Source organism: Aegilops tauschii, chromosome 2 (genome assembly GCF_002575655.3).
Source record: "Aegilops tauschii subsp. strangulata cultivar AL8/78 chromosome 2, Aet v6.0, whole genome shotgun sequence".
NCBI lineage: Eukaryota > Viridiplantae > Streptophyta > Magnoliopsida > Poales > Poaceae > Aegilops > Aegilops tauschii.
This window is the reverse complement of record NC_053036.3, coordinates 549043618-549067230: the sequence shown is the minus strand read 5'-3', so window position 1 is coordinate 549067230 and position 23613 is coordinate 549043618. Positions and strand designations below refer to the sequence as shown.

Below are 23613 nucleotides of genomic sequence, written 5' to 3'. Positions count from 1 at the left end.
GTAATTGTTTCCTTTCTACTCGTTGCTATTGCGACCTTTTGGTGAACTGCACAAATCACTTTTTTCTTAAGAGTGTTTTGTGCAGTTGTACTAAAATGTCACACGGGCAACGTCTCTACATTTCAGTGCGACTGCACAAAGGGAGATTGGTTTTGCTCTATCCTCCTCATCCAACTCCGAGCCTAATCTTCTCCAACTAGTTAGTCTTAAAAGAGACTGCAAAGGTGACCGGCTTCTATTTGTGTGTTTATTGTTTCATCAGCAGTCCTCTGTTATCGTAATCACACTTAATATCTTTGGAACAGGGACACTCAGCTCTATTTTAGTGGAACTGCACAAAATGATCGGAATGTTGCATGCTCCAGACAGCTACTTTTTTTTCCCAACATGCCTTGTTGATTTAGACAGAGCTGGGGGGACGTTGCTGCCAATGAAAGCATGGATCAGTTTTAATTTAACACCTTCTCACAACTCTGTCTTCAGTTGTGATGTAATTATTAGCTCTGATCTGCTAATAATTGACATGCATTAGCAAGGAAGTTAGTTTTTTATTGTTTCCGAAAGAGCATCATTGGCAAGACACGCGAAACAAAAGCTGAAAGCTCACACCATTGTTCAATTTCATATCGCTGGAAAATTATTTGTATAGTACATCGATTATGTAAACAAATGATGGAAGCTTGATAGCATTTCCAGAAGCCTCTTCATCATCCGGGTCCATGTGCCATGCACAAAATTATACTCCTTCATTCCTAAATATTTGTCTTTTTACAAATTTCAAACGGGCATATTTTAGAGTGTAGATTCACTCATTTTGCTTCGTATGTGTACTCCCTCCGTTCCTAAATATTCTATTCGTCTTTCTAGATATTTCAACAAGTGACTACATACGGAGCAAAATGAGTGAATCTACACTGTAAAATATGTCTATATACATCCGTATGTGCCAGTCCATTTGAAATCTCGAAAAAGACAAATATTTGAGTAGTCACTCTTTGAAATCTCTAGAAATACAAATACTCCGGAGTATATTTAAGAACCGAGGGGGTAGTGCACAACCGCATGGGAGACCCAGCCCGGTCGTTGCGCCGCATTAATAGTGAGTAATGAGCAGTCAAATCATAAGCCCCACCTTTCCCACTGAAGTTGCTCTGAAGAAGCAACCATCAATACGCTCTTCTTTGAATCCACTCATACTACCCCATCCGTCACTGTTTATACATCGCGCTTCAGAAAAAAGAAAAAAAATCTATGGGACCAAGGCGACTAGCGATCGGCCTGAAAAATAGCATTGGTAGTTATAGCACGGCGTCTATTACTAGAGGGAATAGTGCGTACACACATGCATGAAGTGCTTCCACCCCGGGTACACACATGCATGCACTTACTCCACTCCGTAGTAGTACAGTACATGGAGAGAAAATTGTGGACTTGATTGCGGTTACCACGCCCTAATTAATTGAGCATTAAACCAAACGCGTCTAAAGTCTCTCTGGTGGTGGAAATGCATTGAGAGAAATGCATCATAATGAAGCGCGCCCTGTAAACTGTGACGGAGGGAGGGGTAGTATGAAGGTGCAAAACCAAGTACGCGTATGGCCAGTCGGTCAACGCACCTCCTCTTGGCATATCACTGACATGTGGGACATGAGTGTGAGCAAACCGATCTCAATTGACGGCAAAGAGCCAACCCGCCTTTCCTTGAGAGAGAGGAGGAGCGAGAACACACAGGCGGGCTCGCACGGAGGCCAAGATATATTCGAGCATGGTTGGTTGATCGATATTATTCATTACATGTTGGGCTGCCGTTTTCCGCCCTTCTCCGGAATAAACGTGTACTTTATCAGAGATAAAAAAATAAGAGTACAGACGCTCCACCATGCGGTTCTAGTAGTAGTACTACTCGTACTACTGCGCTTGGCTCTTCGCCTCTTCGTGAAGTCGAACAATGATGGTACTCCGCATGTTGGGTACTACAGTGTATGCCTCTGACAATCTGACACCGAATGGACTGATGCATGTCCACCGAGGGTAGGTTGCATTAGTCAAAAGGCGTAAGCGAGCTTCACCTTGTCCTGCAAGCTTCTCCTCGTTCTGCGAGTTGACGGGACACACCAAAAAGTAGTGCTAGTCCATACTCCCTCCTTTCCGGTTAATATGGCTTAATCTTTTTTGCGGGTAAATGAGAGAGCTTTATTCATATATAAGCATTCTTAGGACGATCAGCCAAGACACTGGTCACTAGGAAGCGAGGTTCCCCGCAAAAAAAGAAGTAGGAAGCGAGGTGTTTCATCAAGCCAGCTCTCGGCCACATTCAAAGTGCAGCAAGCACAGTTCGCACGAAGATGCGCCGCACGGTTCGCATGAAGATGCGCCGCAAGGTTTGCTGACCTGTTTACTTTGCGCTTGGCTGTTCGCCTATTCGGGAAGTCGAACAATAATAACACTAGTAGTATAGTGTATGCTTCTGGCAATCTGACACCGAATTAACTGTTGCACGTCCACCGCCTGAGCGAGGGAGAGCTTGCATTAGTCAAAAGTTTCTCCTTGTCCTGTGAGCCACCGCGCGCAAGCTTCTCCCATCCTGCAACCTTCTCCTCATTCGGCAAGTTGACGGGACACAACAAAGTAATGCTAGTCCATACTGCCTCCTCTCCGGTTAATATTGTCTTAATTTCAAACGAGATAAATACACTGTCTGTCACTGTATATTCGTAAAAATACGGTCAGTGGACTTCATAATACGCTCATTGCGCTCAATATATATATATTTTCCGGTGTTTATACGGTCACTAGCTCACCCTGACTGAGTATATGTGTGCATGCACGTGTAGGTTGAGCACTTGAGCGTGACCGTGTGTGTTCTGTCGTGTGCTCGGACATGCATGCATTAGGGCGTCACGCGCGTTTTTGCGTCCATGTGTACGTGTGACTATTGCATACACGTAGGGGGAGTACGTGTAGGGGCCACTAAGGAGCAGTCAAATCACACAGTAAGTTAGTCGGAAGAAGCAACCATCATTTCACTCTTGAATGACACGTACGCAATATAAAATAGTTGATATGGAGAGAAAAAGAAAACCACTATATATACACTAGCAGGAGCCTAAGCTACAAGCCTGCTTGCTTAGGTTGCTCTATTCACAAGCATAGAACGACGGGCCTGATCCCGCAGCTGGGGGAAGGGAACACAATGTTCTGCGTAGACGCGGTCGACATCGGCGAGGGAGAAAACCCACAGTCGGTGCGTCCCAATCGGGGGTCACCGCGGTATGGGCCGATGCCGCATCCCAACCGCCCTTCTAGCTACAGCCCGACGTCCCAGGTAGTCCATCTTCCTTTTGGAGCCGGCTTGCTCCACTGCCGTAGCTCCATCTCCATGTCGATCTTTCTCTACTTCTACCGGCTTCTACTTGTGATGAGTTTATGTCTCATGAACTAGTGCCAGTACTATTATTCTAATCACACTTCTTCAATATCTTTGCCATCAGGGATGCTCAGGTCGATTTTAGTGGAACTGCACAAAAGCATCGTATGATCCGAGGGTGCCAGCCGTCTTTTCTTCGACAGGTTCTACCTGGCCAGGAAATTAAATCATGTTTAGGGTTTAGGGTTTAAGTCGTAGTGACCCCATCAGTAGTTTTTCTTTCGTACACGCTCTCACAACTTTTTTCTTTAGTTGTGAAGTAAATATTGGCTATGATCTGTGAATCATTGAGATGCATCAGCATGCATGTTAGTTTTCCTTTGTATTTGATGGAATGTTGTAACGGGGCAACCTTGGAATAGGAATGAAAATGGAGTGGAATGTTTCCGTTTTTCCGGAGAAAAAATGGAAACAGAGAGAAACCAATGTTTCGTTTCGTTGGATCGCGCCATCGAGCAAAACCAACGTTTAAATCACGTCTGTCGTGTTCGTGTCTCACCCTCCTCCATGGCTCGACCCCACACGGCCGCTCGGCATGCCACTCACCGCAAACCGAGTATACGATAACTTTCCCGCCTGCTTGTCGATGGATCGCGCCATGGAGTGCTAACACTACTGGACGAGATTGACGAGTTGGGGGAGGACAGCTAGCTGTAGCACGGACTCCCAAGAACTTTTTACATGCATGTTGTAGCCGGCTATTGCGACCTTTGAACGCGGAGCAGCCGTGTGCACCCGGAAGCGGCGCGGGCGACGCTCTCTCGGCCGGCGCGCCGCTTCAATGCCGGCGCCAGTGAGAGGTCGCGTCCGCTCTGGCCGGGCATGAATGCGGCACTGACCGTTTCGGGCGGGAAGCACGCGCGGGTGATGAAGAGGGTTCGGGTTGGTCAGGACCGGCCGTGGCAGCGGTCCGGACGTGCGCAAACAAGAGATGTTGTACTTTAATATTGCTGCGTATATAATTAAGAACGTAAATAATGTGCCAGTTGGAAAAATATGATTGGAGATGGAGATGGAAATGGAATTTTACGTAAACACGGATATGCATGTCTATGTCTATGTGTGTGTGCGCGACGACTCTCGCGACCTGGAAGCGGGGGCGTGTTTTTGATCGAGTTTTCTTTCTTGGTACGTTAGAAAAATTGTCCGCCAGTTTTCGTTTCTTTTTTTTGGGAACGCGCGTATTTTATTTAAAACCATTGCTATGGAGAGATTTTTTTTACTCCATTATAGCCTCTTGTTTGATAGAGTTTCTCGCGCCTCGCTCTCTCACCCTCTCCATATCAAAACAAGATGACAGTGTCCACTCTATCTCTCTCCTCACCGGTGGTCACAGATCCGGCCGAATCCCATCCGCTGCGGGAGGTGAGGAGGTGCAGCGTTGACGTTGTCGCCATCGGCGACGGAGGAAGCCGATGCGCACCGTCCTCTCGGAGCCGGCGCTGGCGCGGACGAAGATCCTCCGTGCCCTTGTTCGCTGCCGTCGTGTGGGCAGATCCCGCCCGCCCGCCTAAACGACATCTCGCCTACCTGAGGTATAACTTCTTGTACTGGTCCAGCTCCCCAGGTCGCTGCGTGCGGGTTTTCTTCTATGCGACTACTCCCCAGCTCCCCATGCATAGTAGCTAGGGTTCGTCGGCTGGTCCAACATCACCTACTAGTACTATTATAGAGGAAATGCCACTCGAAAAGTTGTCCTGATTTATGCCTCGGTGGAGGTATACATGTTGTTTCGACAAAAAGTACATGGTGGTTGTGCGGTCATTGTCCATATGGTGGTAGTACTATCACTTGTTAAATGAAGAAATGCTTTTTTCTCGGGTATCCTGGTTTAGTTCCCATCAAGATAATTATGATGCTTCTGTTTGTTGGTGTACTTTTCATTAATTCTTATTGACAATTGAGATGTCGTTGCTAACCCTTTTTTATATTTTTGGAAACAGCGATGCGTGTCTCCATACCCGGGCATGTCTTCCTCAATTTTAGTGGAACTGCACAAAATTGGATGGCCATTGTTGTTCTGCCTCACTGTCCTCTGCCACGTGGTTCTTCCTTACTCGAGCTTGATTACTGAGAAGAAACAGACCACAATGAGGATTTGTCGAACTTCATAGGTGCCTCACCCAAACATGATGCCAAATGGATGATGCATCACCACGATGACCTATCGATGCTCATGGTTGCGCCTCATGGTTACGTCGGCTGGTGAAGCTGATTGATTTTCAATGAAAAACAACATGTCTTCCATCAGTGCTCTTTTCTTGTTACGCACAAAGATGATATCCTTCGTCAGTTCACCTTGGTTGCGTTGGAGACGCAGTCGTCTTTCACGTTGGTGCAATTTTATCACACAATTGGCTATGAACCAAATGTTTCCTCGAAGAAGGATCGACGTTGGTACTAAGAGCATAAGTTTTGTATTGATTTCTAAGCCTTCTCACAACTTTGTCTCCAGCTCCCCTGTAATTTTATTTGCCCAGCTATTAACTTTGATTTAAAAAATGGTGTGGACTAAAAACCCGGATGGACGTAGTAGCCCTCGATTTTTATTTACTCCGCAGATTAGATTTGACTGAAGTCAAACTTTGTAATACTCTCAAACCTTTCTGATAATTGAAATTAAAATTCTTTATTTGTACACACTCTCACACGTTTCTGATAATTTGGCGCATGTGTGGTTGTTCACTTAAGGGAGGGTAGTGTACCACACGTGAAGGACAGGAAGTGCGACCAGGACGCGTGGGCGTGGATCGTTAGTTCATCGGAAGTAGTACTAGTTTTCTTCACTGTACATTAAATAAAGAGTTTCGTTTCGTACTTACACAATTTAAAACGATTGTTATGGAGAGAATAAGAAAACCACTCCACTATATATTAGTTGTATACACGAGAGTACTATATGGACGCAGCTTCATTGACTTAGTGCACCTGCCTTTGGATTTATGACAGGTGGGCCCAAAATGTGGCTGGCTCACCTGTCATATAGCCAAAAGCAGGTGCAGTGAAGGCACCGGAGCTCAGTCCGTACTACAGTAGTATATATATAAACGGGAGCCTCAGCGCTTGTTCGCTAGGGTTTGCACTCTCAACACGCTCGCCGCACTACATATATGTTACACGCTGGAGGCTCAGCGTTCATTTGCTAGGGTTTGCTATATTCACAGTCGCTCACCCTCTCTTCACCAGAACTAAACAAGACTGCGTTGGCCTCTTGTCTCTCTCTCCCCCCTCACAGCTGGTGAAGGAGGCGTCCGTATCCCGTCGCACCAGGAAGGGGAGGAGGTGCAACATTCACTCTATCGCCTTCGGCGAGGGAGGCAATCCACTGCCGGCTGCGCTATTCTCTTTCACCCAGTGCCTGTGCGGGAGGGCCACCGACCCCTTCTTCCTCGCTGCCGTACATAGTGTGGGCAGATCCGGCCTCCCGCCGCACGCCTTGCCACATCCCGACGACCCTAAGGTATAAGTTTCTTTGAAACCGTCGTTGCTCTAGCTGCATGTGGATCTTTTTCGATCTATAGTCGAATCTAGGTCTTGGTTCAAAGAGGAAAGAAGGGTGCGGTGGGCTGGAGCAAGAATCTAGGACGTGGTTCAATGAGGAAAGGAGGGGCGGAAAGTAGTATAGACTGGCTATCCAGCCGCTTTGTAGGTCGAAAAAGGAAAAAGGGGGTAACCCAGTACACACATCTGTAAGGAACCGATCTCTTTATTGAAAATGGAAAGAAACTGGGGGGTCGGGTAGTTTGTGCAGGACTAGATTTGCTGCCCTCACATAGGAAGAAGGTTCAAAGAGAACAAATATGGGACCAGCGCATATATGCTGCTTGGCTACATACTCTGCATCACCCATTTATACGTGTGGACGCACATGGTGCTGGCATGTCCCATACAGCTATTTTGCTATTGTTAATCTAAGAATGCCACCGGAAAATTGAAGCAATGCCACCGTTTTAGAAATGCTACTGTCCTACTTTGTTTTCCATCCAAGATAAGTTAGATGCTTCTTTCTGTCACCGTTTGTTTCATCCTCCTTTATCGGCAAGTAATTGTTTCCTTTTTTGCCTCTGTTAAAACAGGGCTATCGATTCAACTTGTTGTTATTGCGACATTTTGCTTCGCTACTCGAAACACTTATGTTTTAAGAGTGTTTTGTGCAGTTCAACTTAAATGTCACACCGGTGACTTTGCTTAATTTTCGTGGAACTGCACAAAAGGAGATCGATATTCATATTTTACCTTTGTCGGTCTCATGAAAGGTCAGTACAGGCCTTCATCCACATGATTGTGCAGTGTGCTTTGAGATGTTGTGCTACTTGTATTGGTACTGTTTTAAATAAATGTTGAATTGAAGCTATTGTATTGCTGTCTTTTCCCATTAAGTAGTGAACAAAAAATGGGACCAACCCAGACATGATGCTTGTTGCTTTGTTACAACAAACTCTGCATCACCCCCTTTATAAGTAGATGGAAGCACATACTATTGTTGCACCCACTCTCCCCTGGAACTATTTATGCTTTTCGTTAATCTAATGCCGCTGGTAAAATTAAGCAATGCCACTCTCAGAAATAATTAACTACTGAATCTTAGTTCAAAACTGCAACACTTGTTAGGAATGGTACTATCCTGCTTTGTAGTTCTTTCTACATGTTTAACCAAGGTATTGTTAAGATAATGTCTCTGTTAAAATGAATCAGTTGCATTGTTTTAGGAATGGTACTTTTCTGCTTTGTCGTCCTTTATACATGTTGAAACAAGGCATTGTTAAGATAATGTCTCAGTCAATATGAATGAATCACACTGATGGAGAATTGCTACTCTCCTGCTTTGTTTCCCATTAAGATAAAGTAGATCAGTAGATGCTTTTCTTCTGGGAGTACAAGTCATCAACCGTTATTTCTCAGTAATTGTTTCCCTTATACCTATTGTTGCTTACAGGGATATCAAAATTAAAGCTCGGTTTTATTCCGACTTCGATTTTAGTTGAACTGCACAAAAGGAGCCAATGTGTCCAAGGCAAACTGCTGCATTACTGGGTCCAGTTGGTCGTTCCACTCTGCAGAAAGAAGCAGTCACTGTTTGCGCTACATTACAGAAGGAATGACCGAGAAACTTTACCGAGTATTATTAGACACCGGTGACATGACTAGTCTGCAGAGACCATTGGCAATTTAACAACACGTGGAGTGCCCTGGGCAAAAAGTGCCCAAAAAAGTACAAGAAGCTACAACAGGACTCCACGATCATAGGCATTACATATTTTGAATGGGAAAAGCTTGTCAAAGTTTAATCATTGATGTTAGCAAGAAGACGTTAGTTTAATATATTGGAATTGGAAAACCTTGTCAAAATTTGCTCATTGATGTTAGCCAGAAGACATGCATTTGATATTTTTGAGTGGGACGCCCTTGCTGTGAGCAGCGTCGAGTGTTTTCCTATTCCTGTGTTCAGTTTAGAAGTAAATAGTTACTCTGCTGAGATATTCTTGTGCTAAGAGTTTGTTCTGAATATTGTCTATGTAATGCCAGGCCTTGTGTTTGATTGCAAAGTTGAGCTTGGAATGTTGTGGCATGCAGCTTCACGAGCTGTTCACCGTGCCTCCTGAGAATAATGCTTCGTATTGTTTTGCATGTCGATCTAATGCCAGTGATTTGCTTGTTAAGAAGATCATCCTCTTCTGTTGTTTCCGTGCTTAAGAAGTTCATCGTCTGATGTTTCATTCATAGCCTATACGACAAGTCGGGTAGGTTAGACGTGAAACCATATGATCTTCCGACCAACTCATGATATTAGGCCGTGATTGGATCGTCGTTTTCCAACCAAAACCGCTTGTAAAACTGACGCTTGTAAATTAAAGCAGATGGTCTCGGGCGAAGGCGCTTGGTTGGTCGATTTCGACTAGTAAAATATCGGAAGTACTTCACACACGATAAAAATGTTGAACGACACTCGGACGATTGCTAATCCAGCCATTAGCTGCTGTTTCAGCCTTGCCCATGGATGGCATGATACGCATGTCATGCATGTATCGTCTGGTAATGTCCTCCATATACCAGTGCTCGTAAAATATACACTGGTCTCTCAAATTACACGTGTAACCCGCCGGTTTTACTTACAGACCTCGGGCCCTCGGTTTCATTACGCCTGTATTTTACGCGTTGTTTCCGATGACGAGTAAATTACACTTGTATGTTAATACAGGTTTGAAATAAACCAGAGCTCCCAAGCGTGGCGTTACCGTTTCATGCCATCTCAATTTCTCGAAGGTGCTCATAGGTGTCCGATGATCCTAGCTTCCTGAATGAGCAGCAAGCGCTGTATCAGACCATCCGTAGGGCCCGCGAGGCCCTCTCCGTTGTCCTTCGAGTTGTTGCGCTCGCCGTGGCGCCGAGCATTGTTAACATCGTCAACGAACATGAGGATTCAGGAGATGACTTTATTTTGACTGGATGACACTAGGGACCCACTAGGGCCATAGCCGTACGTACACAAGTGCCTCCTTATTATGTACAACTATTTTTTTTGCTTTCTCCTGGTTTCCTGACATCACGGTCCCACACCATTGTCAACCTATGTAGTCAATATAAACGAGAGAATTGCACAAGGTGCGGCCGAAAGCTGGGACCAAGCAGCTCGAGCAGTATTTGTGTTTTTAAGGCGTGAGCACTGCAGAGTTTTTCTTGGCGATGATTTCGTTGTTGTTCAGCTGATAGCATGGTATTAACTGGGCGGGCTGTGGCCCGTCTAGCCCAGGCCAGATATCCTGCCCAGATACTAATTTTTTAAGATGAAAATGGCTAGCCCAGCTATACGTCTTTTTGAGGAATACCCAGGCAAGGTCAACTTGTTATTCTCCGCCCCGCTGGGCTGCAAATCTTTCCTAGGAGGGATGCATTAGGCTTAACAGGAAAATGGGCTTAAAAAAATAATAAATGGGATGTAATTATAAAAACTGGGCAGTAACTATAAAAAAATGCACCAAACACAAAATTAGTTTATAAAATATTATTTATGGATTTTGAAAATCTTAAATTTTCATTGTTGCGCGCGCAATGTTTCGTTGGATTTTTACATAATACAAATTTATATTTAATCTGACTAGAAGTTTTGGGATAAAAATATTTCGGATCCCATCAAAATGTGGGAAATTTTATTGAATTCTGTCTTCAACGGTTGGTTGAAATTATTAATCGTTGTCCTAGCTAGAAAATGGGCTGTACTTTTAACAAACTGTAAATGGGCTGTTGTAAATTACATTAGAATTCAAAAATGGGCTGTACGTTCTTACAAAACGCAAATGGGCTCTAAGTTCTCTGCCACACACTTGTGGGCCTACTAAGTGACGCGTCCCCTAAAAAAATAAGTTGACGCGTATGCAAGGCTTTGTCAACTTATTATAGTCAACACACGGTTCTAGCAGCAGTGGCCGTTGGATGTCTATCCAACGGATGTCGTGCTTCCTCTTCAATCTCGGATATTCTTAGCTTTGGCCGCCCAAAAAATGATTCCTCCCCCGACATCTGGGGCGCACCGTTTCGAAGGCTGACTTGTGGGCCTACTAAGTTGGAGCGTACCAAGGGCTTTGTCAACTTAGTCAATATAAACGATTCTAGCTTCAGTGACCGTACGATGTCCATCCAACGGCCGTAGTGCTTCTTCAACCTCTGGTCTTCTTGGTCCAGCCGCCCAAAGCAGCGCCGGTCGTGCCGCCTGCTCTTGCCTCCCGTGGCCGGCTGTGCTGCCGCGGAGGCCTCACCGCCCCCATACTACTCGCACCGCTGGCCAGGCCATCCCTCCACTCACCCACACCCCCTGTTATTCTGCGGCGACGGCAGCCTCACACCGCAGCCGAACCGGTGAACCCTCGCACTCCTCTTCGCGCGGGCTTCCACTGCTGCGTCTTCCCCGGCTCCATGTCGTCCCCTTCCTAGGCCTCGCCGTCGTCCACCGCCCTGGTGCTCTCGGCGCGGCGTGGTCAATGTGGTCAACGATCGACTTCCATCGGAAGAGTACTGTGCGTGGAGAGGCTGACAGCTGGGTCCACAGCGGCCGCAAGGAAGTGCCTCCTTATTACGCGCAAAATAATTATTCCTCCACCTGACAGCAGGGACCCACCGGACGGGCCACCAGTATTTTGCGAAAAAAATCGTTTCCCCCTGACTGCTGGGACCCACTGGACGGGCCACCGTATTTCACGAAAAAAACGTTCCCCCCGCTGTCAGCTCGGACCCACCGGAAGTGCCTCCTTATTACGCACAAAAAAATGAATACTCCCCCGGCTAGCTGGGACCCACCTTGGTGGGAGGCTAACTTGTGGGCCTACTAAGTTGACGGGGACGAAGGGCTTTGTCAACTTAGTAAATATGAACGATTCTAGTTCCAGTGACCGTACGATGTCCATCCAACGGACGTAGTGCTTCTTCAACCTCTGGTCTTCTTGCTCCAGCCGCCCAAAGCAGCGCCAGTCGTGCCGCATGCTCCTGCCTCCCGTGGCCAGCTGTGCTGCCGAAGAGGCCTCACCACCCCCTACTATTCCCACCGCTGGCCAGGCCCTGCGGCAACGGCAGCCTCACACCACAGCCGAACCAGTGAACCCTCGTACTCCTCTCCGCGCGGGTTTCCACTGCCGCGTCTTCCCCGGCTCCGCGTCATCCCCTTCCTAGGCCTCGCCGTCGTCCACCGCCGTGGTGCTCTCCGCGCGGCGTGGTCAACGTGGTCAAGGAACGACTTCCATCAGAAGAGTACTGTACGTGGAGAGGCTGACAGCTGGGTCCACGGCCACAACCCAGTTTTTTTGTGATTTGCCAAGTCGCTTTGTCAAGCCTGTTGGGGTGCAAATCTTTCAAGACGAGGAGAGCTTTCATTCGACTGGCCGAGAAAATGGCCCATCAGTAATGAGAAATGGGCTGTACATTTTGAAAACACATCAAACCGGCAATTAGTTTCAAATATCTTTTTTTTTCATTTCAAGATTTTAAATTACATTAATTTTTATGCGTGGAGAATTTGTTGGATTTTATATTGATATACATTTATTTTTAAAATCAGTTTGAATGTGAGTCGAAATTTCGGGATTAAAAACAGTTCGGACCGCACCGAAATATGCAAAATTTCGTATAATTTTTTAACCGTGGCCACAATATGGGCTGTAATGCTAACAAAAAGAATATGGGCTCCAAAAAAACCTTAAGAATTAGCAAATGAGCTGTAAATTATTAGAAATAATGGCAGATGGGCTGTATGCTGTTTTCCACAGATTTGAGGCTTTCCTAAAAAAAAGGTTGACGCACAAGCACTGACTGTTGGATGTCCATCCAACGGATGTCGTGCTTCTTCAATCTCTGCTCTTCTTGCTCCAGCCGCTCAAACAAGCGCCGGCGGGACTGCCTGCTCCCTCCTCCCGCGGCCGGCTGTGCTGCCGCGCAGGCCTCACCGCCCCACCGTACTCCCATCGCTGGCCTAGCCATCCCTCTACTCACCCACACCTGCTGTTATTCTCCGGCGACGGCAGACGAACCAGTAAACCCTCGTACAGTCGTACTCCCCTCCGCGTGGGAAACAACTGCCGAGTCTTCCCTGCCTCCGTGTCGTCCCCTTCCTAGGCCTCGCCGTCGTCCACCGCCGTGGTGCTCTCGGCGTGGCGTGGTCAATGTGGTCAACGACCGACTTCCATCGGAAGAGTACTGTGCGTGGAGACGCTGAGAGCTGGGTCCACGGCCGCAGCAAAGAGGTGCCTCCTTATTACGTGCAAAATAATTATTCCTCCACCTGACAGCGGGGACCCACCGGACATGCCACCGTATTTCACGAAAAAAACGTTTCCCCCCTGACTGCTGGGACCCACCAGCTACACCTTCGCACGCAAGGAAGTGCGTCCGGGCAAAAAAAAAACAAAACGATTCGCCCCCTGACTGCTGGGACCCACCAGCTACATCTTCGCACGTAAGGAAGTGCCTAACAGTCGGGACCCATCTGGTTGAAGGGTACGTAGGGTTGTCATTCTGGTCGCGAACGTGTACGTACATATACACTGGTGGATGTAGAGGCGTGCACGTAGCATGTACACGTACGTACAGCGGCCAGGGTGCAAGAAAGAAAATACGGCCACGTATGTGTACATACGGGCGGGGTCTCGAACGCCTACTCGCGCATACGTACGGCGAGGGCTCGTTGACATGGCTGGGTCGGAATGGAGAAACAGCGTCGTCGTCGTGTTCATGGGGAGGCAACGAAATGCGTCGTGTTCATGGGGAGGCAACGGAATGCATCGTGTTCATCGGGAGGCAACGGCACGCGTGGGAGCCAACCGGCTGGGTCGGAACGGAATGCGTGGTCGTGTTCATCGGGAGGGCTTGGACGGAACAGGCGATGAAAACGAGGCCTGGCGTACCGCACAACGGAGGAAACGGACCTCCTACATTCGGAACGGTGTCCTGTTGATCGGGAGGGGTGTGGCATACCGCAAAACGGAGGAAACGGACCTCCTACGGTCGAAACGGGGGTCCTGTTGATCGGGAGGGGTGTGGCGTACCGCAAAACGGACGAAACGGACCTCCTACGGTCGAAACGGGGGCCCTGTTGATCGGGAGGGGTGTGGCGTACCGCAAAACGGACGAAACGGACCTCCTACGGTCGAAACGGGGGTCCTATTCATCGGGAGGGGTGTGGCGTACCGCAAAACGGGACTCCACGGGATACTGTTCATCTCCACCGTCGACCTCCTCCAGCCTCCACGGGCTACCGTCGACCTCCTCCAGCCTCCACGGGCTCCTGTTCATCCAGCCTCCATCGCGCGCTACTCCACCGGCTACTGTTCACCCACCCCTCCACGGGCACCCCTCCACCGTCTACTGTTCATTCAGCCCTCCACACCATGGGGTCCTATTCAACCACCCCTCCACGGGCACCCCTCCACCGTCTACTGTTCATCCAGCCCTCCGCACCACGGGGTCCTATTCAACCACCCCTCCACGGGCACCCCTCCACCATCTACTGTTCATCCAGCCCTCCACCACACCACGGGGTCCTGTTCATCCAGAGGCAACGCCACCGCTCACTGTTCATCCAAACCCCCCCGCAGCGCTCACTGTTCATCCCAGAGGCAGCATCGATCGGCTTCAGTTAGCAGCAGTAGCGAAGGAATCGCTCGATCGGGTTCAGTTAACAGCCATCGATCGATCGCTCAGATTCAGTAATGCATAGCCTGCAGTGCAATCGCTCGGTTCCAGTTAGAGCCCAACGCCTCGCTCGGGTTCAGTTAGAGCCAACGACTCGCACACACGCGCGTACGTGTATGAGAGAAACGCGCATCGCTCGGCCCCCGACCTCCCACCGTAACCGGGAACTCCCCGAAATTTTCCTCGCCCTCGCTTCTACCGCGGTTTTTTCCGTCATGGACGGCCCAAACAATGTCATGCAGCTGCGTCTCCGGCCCGCCCAGGACGAAAAGCCCATTTTCTGTCATGATTTTTTGTCATAGAAGTAGGAGCCCACCACATCTATGATGATACCGGGTTTTGTCAAAATTATCGTCATAGAAGTGTCATATGTATGACAGAATTTTTTTTCGTTCGGCCCAAAATGTCACAGATGTGTCTTTTTTTGTAGTGTATGTACCCCTCCCAGTGAGAATGAATTGAAAACCAACATCATGGCGCTTTTAATTTTGAATCAAGCGCTGGAGGGTGCGTGGGGTGCTATTATCAGGAATCACAAAAAGTGAGGTAGAAGCTTGTGGTGTAGGAACATTGGCGAAAGTCCTTGATCCTTTCCACGCTGAGGTCATGGCTTTCTTGCGGGGTAACCAACTAGAAGCAGCAAGACGCTTAAAATATGTGTGCAACTTTGCTTGCTTCGATAAGCTCTTAATCACGTTCAGTTCTCTAAGGTTGATGATGTGCGGATCCTAGCTTGGGGTGGGTATCTTCAGTTCAAGGCGAGTGCGGTATACCACATTATCAAACTCTCTGGCCATGAGCTCCCCTGCATGACCTCAATTGGGATGGCTTCATGCCCATGAAGGTCAAGGTGTTCGCCTGGATTCTAAGACATGGTAACACTCATGTGCAGGACTTCCTACATCAGATCGACTTCCTCAAACATGATGACTGCCCCTTTTGCCCCACTCGGTCTGAGACGATCGTGCAGCTATTCTTTGAGTGCCCCCATTTACATCCGATGTGGGCGCGCGTCCTCAGCCGCTACAGTATGCTTGTCGATTGTTGTGTTGAAAATGTTTGGTGTGTCTTCTCCACCTGTCACCCCTCCTGGAGCCGTCTACTTCTCAGCACGACGATGTGTTGTGTCCTTTGGGTTACCTGGAAGACCCGGAACCAAATGGTGTTTGATCACATCCGGACCTCGAATCTTGACTTGCGGCATTCGATCCAGGAGCATCTCCGATGATGGGTGGTCCAAGCCCCCTTCCATGTAGATTGTACCCCGTTCTACACTGGTGTGAGGCTGTCTATAGTTGATAGCCGTCCTCTCTCTCTCTCTCTCTCTCTCTCTCTCTCTCCTCTACGGAGCTATGTAATAATCGCAATGTCGTACTATTAATAGAAAAATGAGTTTGGGTGGGCGATCGCCCCCTTCCCCTCCCCCGTTAAGTGCTAAAAAAAGAGAATACGTTGATGTTGCAACGGATGAACAACAAAGACTTTGATCGATCACCTACTTGCTGACGTTGGAAGAATTAAAGGATGCTTAAAGCAAAACTCTTAAGTTGCTTTACTTTGGCAAGGGAGAACAGTAATAAAGTGTCCCATAGTTTACCCAATTAGGGGAGCACTCTGAACTTGTACGCGCCCTTGCAGAGTGATAATGTAACTTCTGTTGTACTGAACTTAGTGTGTGAACCTAAGTCTGTACGATCACTTGATTGAGGGAGTGATGCTGAAAAATACACGAATGCCCATGTGCCCATTATGGAAGTAATGAACTTGAATAAAGTATACATTCCATGGTTGTTGAAGCACACAATGTTCTTATTTAAGCGTGAGATCAGAAATGGAACCATAGTTCACAAACAAACCATACTGGCCAGCTGAGCCAACAAAGGAGTAGAGCCCAGTCATTCTTAGGTTCATACATCCACAAAATTTTGTGCTCAATTGGAATTGCTCTGTCAGCGTCATTGACACCCATAGACATGCTAGGACTGGGAACCATCAGGATATGCAATTGCAATGCTCTGGTGTCCTACACGGAGTAACAACATCATCGTGGTCAACTGGAGATGGACTCGTTCAGGAATACTGAAAGCACCAAAGCACTGGAGAAGGTAGCATAAGGCCAAAGTATAAGGGCAGGCGGAAGGGGCTTGATGCTGCACACTTTCAGGTGTTCCAAAACCAGAGTTAGGGGGTGAAGAAGAATAGTGAAAGCACTAGAGAAGGTAGCAGAAGGCCAAAGTACATCGGCATGTGGAAGATGCTTGGGGCTACACAACCTTTTGAGGGGCTAGCAGATGGGGGTGAGGCGAATATCAATGATGGCTATGAGCTGAAATTGACGAGCATGGGAAACTGCAATGTGCTGGCGGAGGAAAATTCTGAAGAATCAAACTCTAATGATGGGTATCATACGCAAAGTTGTGGGTCTGATCTACTTCCCGAAGAAGACTGAAGAGAACTCAAGAAGCAAAGGGGGGTAGTCATGGTGAAGTGATCCGGATGCAGGCAATCCTTGACTGAATTTTCTTAGGGATTTTTTTTTGATAAAGGGTGCTTTAATTATCTTAAAATGTAGCATCAAGCAGATACAAAACATTATGAGTAACACCCGACCTTTGTATAACTAGGATGCATGCAACCGAACAACAAAAGTCCGATAAATGGAAAAGTAACAAAAGCGATAAGTCGGCAACAGTAGAGTCCTATAGACCGACATGCCTATGTCGAAAATGGAGGTAGAGTTTTTAGGACTAATGTTGCAAATTTTGTAGTCCAATTTTTAGTAACCAACTGAAATTGACATGTAGTAATCTCTGTACCACTCGAATTCCCTACTCGTATTGCCTGCATTTTATGGACGTGTGAACTACACCTATGGTGATTTGCAATTTGTGTTTGTTCCAAGAAAACAAAAAAATGGCTGTTTGAATACATTAGTTTGTTTCTATAATCTGATCTGTGAAAATGAGCTTCTATGCAAACCGTTTGGTTTCTTGGAACAAACAAAAATGAGGATAGAGTAGGGTCGAGCAGATCAGACTGCGGGGAGAAAGGTTGTTCAGAGTTCTTGGTGGGAAAATAATCGTGTGCGAGGGAAGTCGAAAACTAGTCACTCCTCTGCTACTTGGTTTACGCGATAGCACTATCAGATTCAGCTACCAATAACATTGCAGTATATATAGCGGGATAAAGTGGTTTACGGTACGGGCGAACTGAACAAAACCAAAGTAACAGACAGCTTCAGTAGTGTAGTCCGAGTTTCCCATTACTTAACCAAAAATCGCCGGACCAAACGCCTTATTTCGCATCATATATTAGTTGGCCACATCTTTCCTGATGTAGCTCCCGTATAGACGTACTCAGTATGGCGGGTCGTCGTAGTTGCCGCCAGGGGAGTAGCTGCAAACAGCCACGGTGTCGTTACTGCCGCGGCAGGTGCGGCAGGCGCAGCCGAGCTCTCGCGTGGTGTTCCGCACCACCAACTTGTAGGACCCGCATTCCTTGCCGGGCGCGCACGCGTTGGCGCCGTGATCGTACCACCGCCGCTCGTACACCCACGAGCCGGTGGCGGCTTCGCCGTCTTGTTTCCCGCTGCCCCAGTACCTGTTCCGCGCGTAGATCGGCGGGACGTACTTTGGCGGCTCCAGCTTGCAGCGGGCGGCGAGCTGGGCCGCGTACCGCTTGGCGTCCTGCCCCAGCGTCCAGTTCCACTCCAGGGGTGCCACGCCGACCTCGCGGCGCGCGTCGTTGTGCCCCTGCAGGAACTGGAACGCCACGGGCACTCTAGGGGCCGCGACGGCGACGCCATTGTTGTCGTTAATGCTGGCTGATGCCAGTGACTGTGAGACTAGTGCAAGCAACAAGATGGCGGCGCAGACGAAAGTAGACATGCTCATCTGTTGCATATGTGACTCTGAGCTCAGTTGATTTGGTGAAGTTTTAGAGGAATTGACGTGCTTATATAGGACAACACGAGGGGTTAACTTGCACAAGCGTATGCGTCAGTTTTGGAATTCGGAGAATTAACATGAAGCGCTCGTCTCCGAATAATTAAAGGCATTCACTGCTACCGAGAATTAACAGGTTAGCCGTTTTGCATGTACTACTACGTACGACTTCCTTCTCCCTGATATATACTTGCACAACAGACCTTCCTTTCGTACACACAAAAATGTGAGGACAAATGAAATATTTTTTTTGAAGGTTCAAATGAAATAAATTTGTTCGCCTGTTGAACATTTGTTACACATTCCGTTTCCCGTAAGAGGCTTTCGCCGAGTAGGCCATTTTGAAGACCGAGCTCCATGAAGGCCTTAATTTCGAAAATTTTAAATTTCAAACATTCCAGTTTTAAAAACATCTGAAAAATACACATGTATACAGGGATGTAATGTGTACGTGTGCAAAATTTCATGATTATATACATTGAATTGCAAGCTGCAAAAAAGTAAAAAAAACATGGACTTTGAGGATAAAGAGTACACATATGTTAAAAGAGCCACCGATTTGTCTTTTTTGTTTTGTAGATCTCATTTTAATCTATTTCGATCTGAAATTTTACACATGTACATTATGTCTCTAGGTATATGTGTATTTTTTCAGATTTTTTTGTAACTAGAAAGTTTGAATTTTGGAGTTTTCAAATAAGGCCTCCATGGAGCTCGGCTTTCGACCCGCTTTATAAAGTCAACAACGCGTCCATACAATAAGTTCAAGTGTCGTAAAATAAACTAGTCTGTTGGGGCATCAACACAAACACGTCTAAAAAAGCATGAAAGAAATAGGAAAAAAGACCACTAAGTGGCCGAAGTCTCAGAGGGCTTGCTGCGAGGCAAGTTGGCGAGTGAGATCAGTCATAGCATCCATCATAAGACCCAGGCGATCGCGATCTCCCTGTCTAGATATTAGGTGCTAGTGCTACAAATTGCTAATAATTTGAAAATAGAGGCAGAGGCCCGCCTAAGAAAGACCCGCTCAATCACCACATTACATCTTATTGCACGTCGTCCACAAACTATAAGCTAAGTCGCAAACACCAGCTAGAAGATGTCACAGCCCTAGAATTATTTTAGTGCCAACACTTATTTTATTATGAAGCATCCATGCATCATGTTTATTTCAAATAAATTTGAATTGGGGAAAAACTAAAGCCTCAAACTTTAAATAAAAAGGGCAAAAGAACCATGAAAATCTCACTAAATGTTTCAAAAAATGCCTTCTTTAATATTTGGAAATTTTATAAAATGATTTATGCCCAACTAAAAATTGTGAACATTTATAAGGAACATTTTGTGCACTGAATTTAAATCATATTGTACTTGGATTTGAAGTTATATTCATATATGAGAGAATATAAATTCAAAAGGCTCTGAAACAAATTGCGTGCATTTGGCTAGGTCCATTATTGGAGATAAAACTGTAATTTTGAAGGATTGGACATTTGAGGGATATGCTAGCTAAGGGTTAATCCCCAAACAAGAAAGTATATACATTTTTGGATTTGAAAAAAGATAAGATCAAGGTGTTGTGCTCCTACGACGATGGTGGAATGAGAGGAATAGAATCAAGGAGGAAGGTAACATGGTGATAATGTTGCTATGTGTCTTATTGCTGAAAATCAAACTGGTTAGTAGTTCAGATTGTACAAAGCATATGTACCCCTCCGAATGAGAATGAACTGAAAACCAACATCAATGGCACTTTTAATACTTAATCAAGCACTGTGGGGTGGGTGGGTTGCTATTATCAGGAATCGCAAAAAGTGAGGTAGAAGCTTGTGGTGCAGAAAAATTGAAGAAAGTCCTTAATCATTTCCACGCTGAGGTCATGGTTGTCTTGTGGGGTTCCATCTAGAAGCAACAACATGCTTAAAATATGTGTGCTTTGAAACTGAGGATACATTGTTGTTTTTTTTCTTTTAGAACGAAGGATCACGGAGAGCCAGGCTTTGAACTAAAAAAGCCATCAACCGGCCAAGTGTTACAACAAACAACCCAAATTACAACGGCCAGAACGATACAACGAGGAGCACTTGAAAGCAAACACTAACTACAACCTCCACAAGCAGCTAAAGAATGGAAAATAAGATTACAACTTGCAAAAGGCCGAGTACTCCAAACTAGGATCATACGTAGCAGAACGGAGCATCAGAGCAGGACATAGCCGGCCTTCGAAGATGGACCAAGCTCCAGGAACACCTAGGGTAGAAGGGAAACAACATCTTCCTTCTCTATCACCGAAGAGGGACCCTACCCCCTCGCCATGGCTCGTAGGCGCCACACCGTCAGGATTTCGAGAAGGTAGCCCTAGAGCTAGAAGAATGCCGCCCTCACATCGTAAGGTGGACATAGGGTGACCACTTCGATTTGGGATATTTCTAGTCGGTCGCTGTCGGTGTCAAAACTGGCGGATCTCGGGTAGGGGGTCCCGAACTGTGCGTCTAGGGTCGATGGTAACAGGAGACGGGGGACACGATGTGTACCCAGGTTCGGGCCCTCTTGATGGAGGTAATACCCTACTTCCTGCTTGATTGATCTTGATGAATATGAGGATTACAAGAGTTGATCTACCACGAGATCGTAATGGCTAAACCCTAGATGTCTAGCCTGTATGATTGTGATTGCCTCTACCGACTAAACCCTCCGGTTTATATAGACACCGAAGGGGCCTAGGGTTGTACAGAGTCGGTTTACAAGGGAAGGAATCTACATATCCGAATGCCAAGCGTGCCATCCACGCCAAGGAGAGTCCCATCCGGACACGCGAAGAAGTCTTCTATCTTGTATCCTCATAGCTCATTAGTCCGGCCGATGTTACATAGTCCGGACGCCCGAGGACCGCTTAATCTAGGACTCCCTCAGTAGCCCCTGAACCAGGTTTCAATGATGACGTGTCCGGCGCGCAGATTGTGTTTGGCATTGCAAGGCGGGTTCCTCCTTCGAATACTCCAAAACAGCCTTCGAATACAGAAAACGTGTCCGGTTCTTCAAAAGAAGTACCACACACACACACCCGCAGAGAGTATAATATTTCACGAGTCCAATCTACTGACAACTTTTGTAGCATGACATCACGTCGCTGCCCCGTCATTATTTCGAACCGTTTTTTAGCCTCCCGCTCCATGTTTCAAGATGCGGTTTTATTGGCACGTCTTATCGAAGTAGATATCGTGTCCCCTTATTGCGGGATTCTCATCAATACGGGCATGGGTAATCCAACCGCGCCGTCGGCACGGCCTTTGGGGAATAGGCGAGTTTTAAGGCGAGTGGGGAGGCGCTTGATATTCGCTGCCTTTATAAGGAGATAAGGATTCACCCTTTCACCCACGCCTTCTTTTCTCAGCCCACTCATTCTTGAGCTCCAGCGCCCAAGCTGTCATCCTCTCCGCCTCAGAAAAGCACTCCGACCATGTCCGCATCCGGAGCGCAGGGCAAGTGGATGGTTTCCTCTGTCAAGGAGAAGGACATCACGAAGCTCCGAGAGGTTGGGTACTTAGCCCAGGAAATCGCCCATCGGCTTCGAGCCCAGGGGCAGATCATCCCCACCCCGGAGCCCCATGAGAGGGTGGTATTCATCCCTCACTGGTCCGTGGATTGGGATTCCCTCTCCACCCATTCGTCCGCGGACTCATGTTCTACTACGGGCTGGATTTCCACGATCTGGCCCCCAACTCCTTCCTCAACATCTCTGCATTCATTGTCGTGTGCGAGGCCTTCCTCCGCATCCCACCCCACTTCAGATTGTGGTTAAAGATCTTCAATGTGAAGCCGAAGGTGGTGGGTGGTCAACATGCAGAGTGCGGATGCGCCATGGTGAGCAAGATGCCCAACGTCTCATGGCCCAAAGGTACCTTCATGGAGACCGTCAAAGGGTGGCAACAACAGTGGTTCTACGTCACAGAGCCTCGCGACACCACCTGGGCCGCGACTCCCGAATTCCAGTCCGGAGCGCCGATGCGGCTCACCTCCTGGCTAGAGAAGGGCCTGAACTGGTCTTCATCGGACGAGCTGACAGCGCTTCAGACGCGCATCCAGAGCATGGTAGACAAGAACATCAAGCTTGTCAATGTGATCCAGGTGATGCTTTTTCGCCGGATCCTTCCGTGCCAAAGCCGAACTTACAATTTGTGGGAGTTCGATTCGGCCGAGCACCAGACCCTGCAACAGTTCTTCGGCACTACACACGAAGACATCTGGAAGGTGCTTTTCAAGGCCAATGAGATGTGGCCGAAGACGACCAAGGATCGTGGGTACAACCTGACCCATCCCGCCACCCGGTAAGTTTTTTGTTTTTTCAAGGTGTATCCTTTACTTGTATACTCTAGGAAGATGTCTAAGCTTCCCTATTTGTTCTTTCAGGGCTGGACAAAGAGGGCAGAGCGGATTCAGTGTCCGGCTCCGCTGCCCGAAAACCCAGCAATCCCACTTCTCACGAAGATGGTGGTTCCGGCACCCTACCAAGCGCCGGAGAAGAAGGCCAAGGAGACCAGAAGTGGCCTCCGTCATATGGGCACTTCGGACATGACGTCCGAAGACGCCGAGACCCACTCCTCCCCCACCGAGGACGAGGAGGAGGAGGAGGAAAGCAAATCTCCCCCGGAGGGGGGAGGAAGAAAAGGGCGGCCTCCACGCATCTGGAGGCAGAGGCGTCCAAGAAGGGGAAGGTCCCCCTCGCGGATAACTCCGCGTGGGACCTCGATAGCAGCTCCGAGTGGCGCCCCATGGATAAGCCCCTGGACAAATCGTAAGTACTCGAAGACGCACACATATATCCAGCTCCTTTACTTCATGGTTTTAACATGTTGAATCATGCGCTGCAGTCCGTCTCTTTCCGACCTCCAGCGATCCTCATCTTCAGGGAATTCGCTGGATCCGAAGGTGATGGACAGCGGGTCCCTTCCGGCGGCCTTCTCTCCCCAGGCCATGGACGATGCCGAGGTGTTGTCCCGAAGGACCTCCCCAGGCCAGAGAGAAACACAGGAGGCCGTCAGAGTGCCGCCAGAGGGTGATACCTCG

The 23613-nt window shown here is 47.7% G+C and overlaps 1 protein-coding gene across 1 annotated transcript; it reads right to left on the bottom strand.

The window, feature by feature from the left end:
- Positions 1-17843: 17843 nt before the first annotated feature.
- On the bottom strand, positions 17844-19542 carry LOC109749821 (pathogenesis-related protein PRMS-like). The gene has a single exon (XM_073509608.1). The coding sequence runs from the start codon at positions 18502-18504 to the stop codon at positions 17959-17961; it is 546 nt and encodes a 181-aa protein (XP_073365709.1). The 5' UTR covers positions 18505-19542; the 3' UTR covers positions 17844-17958.
- Between the last annotated feature and the right edge of the window lie 4071 nt (positions 19543-23613).

Coding starts and splice junctions, on each gene's coding strand:
- LOC109749821 (XM_073509608.1), bottom strand. CDS start 18,504: ATGCAACAGATGAGCATGTCTACTTTCGTCTGCGCCGCCATCTTGTTG.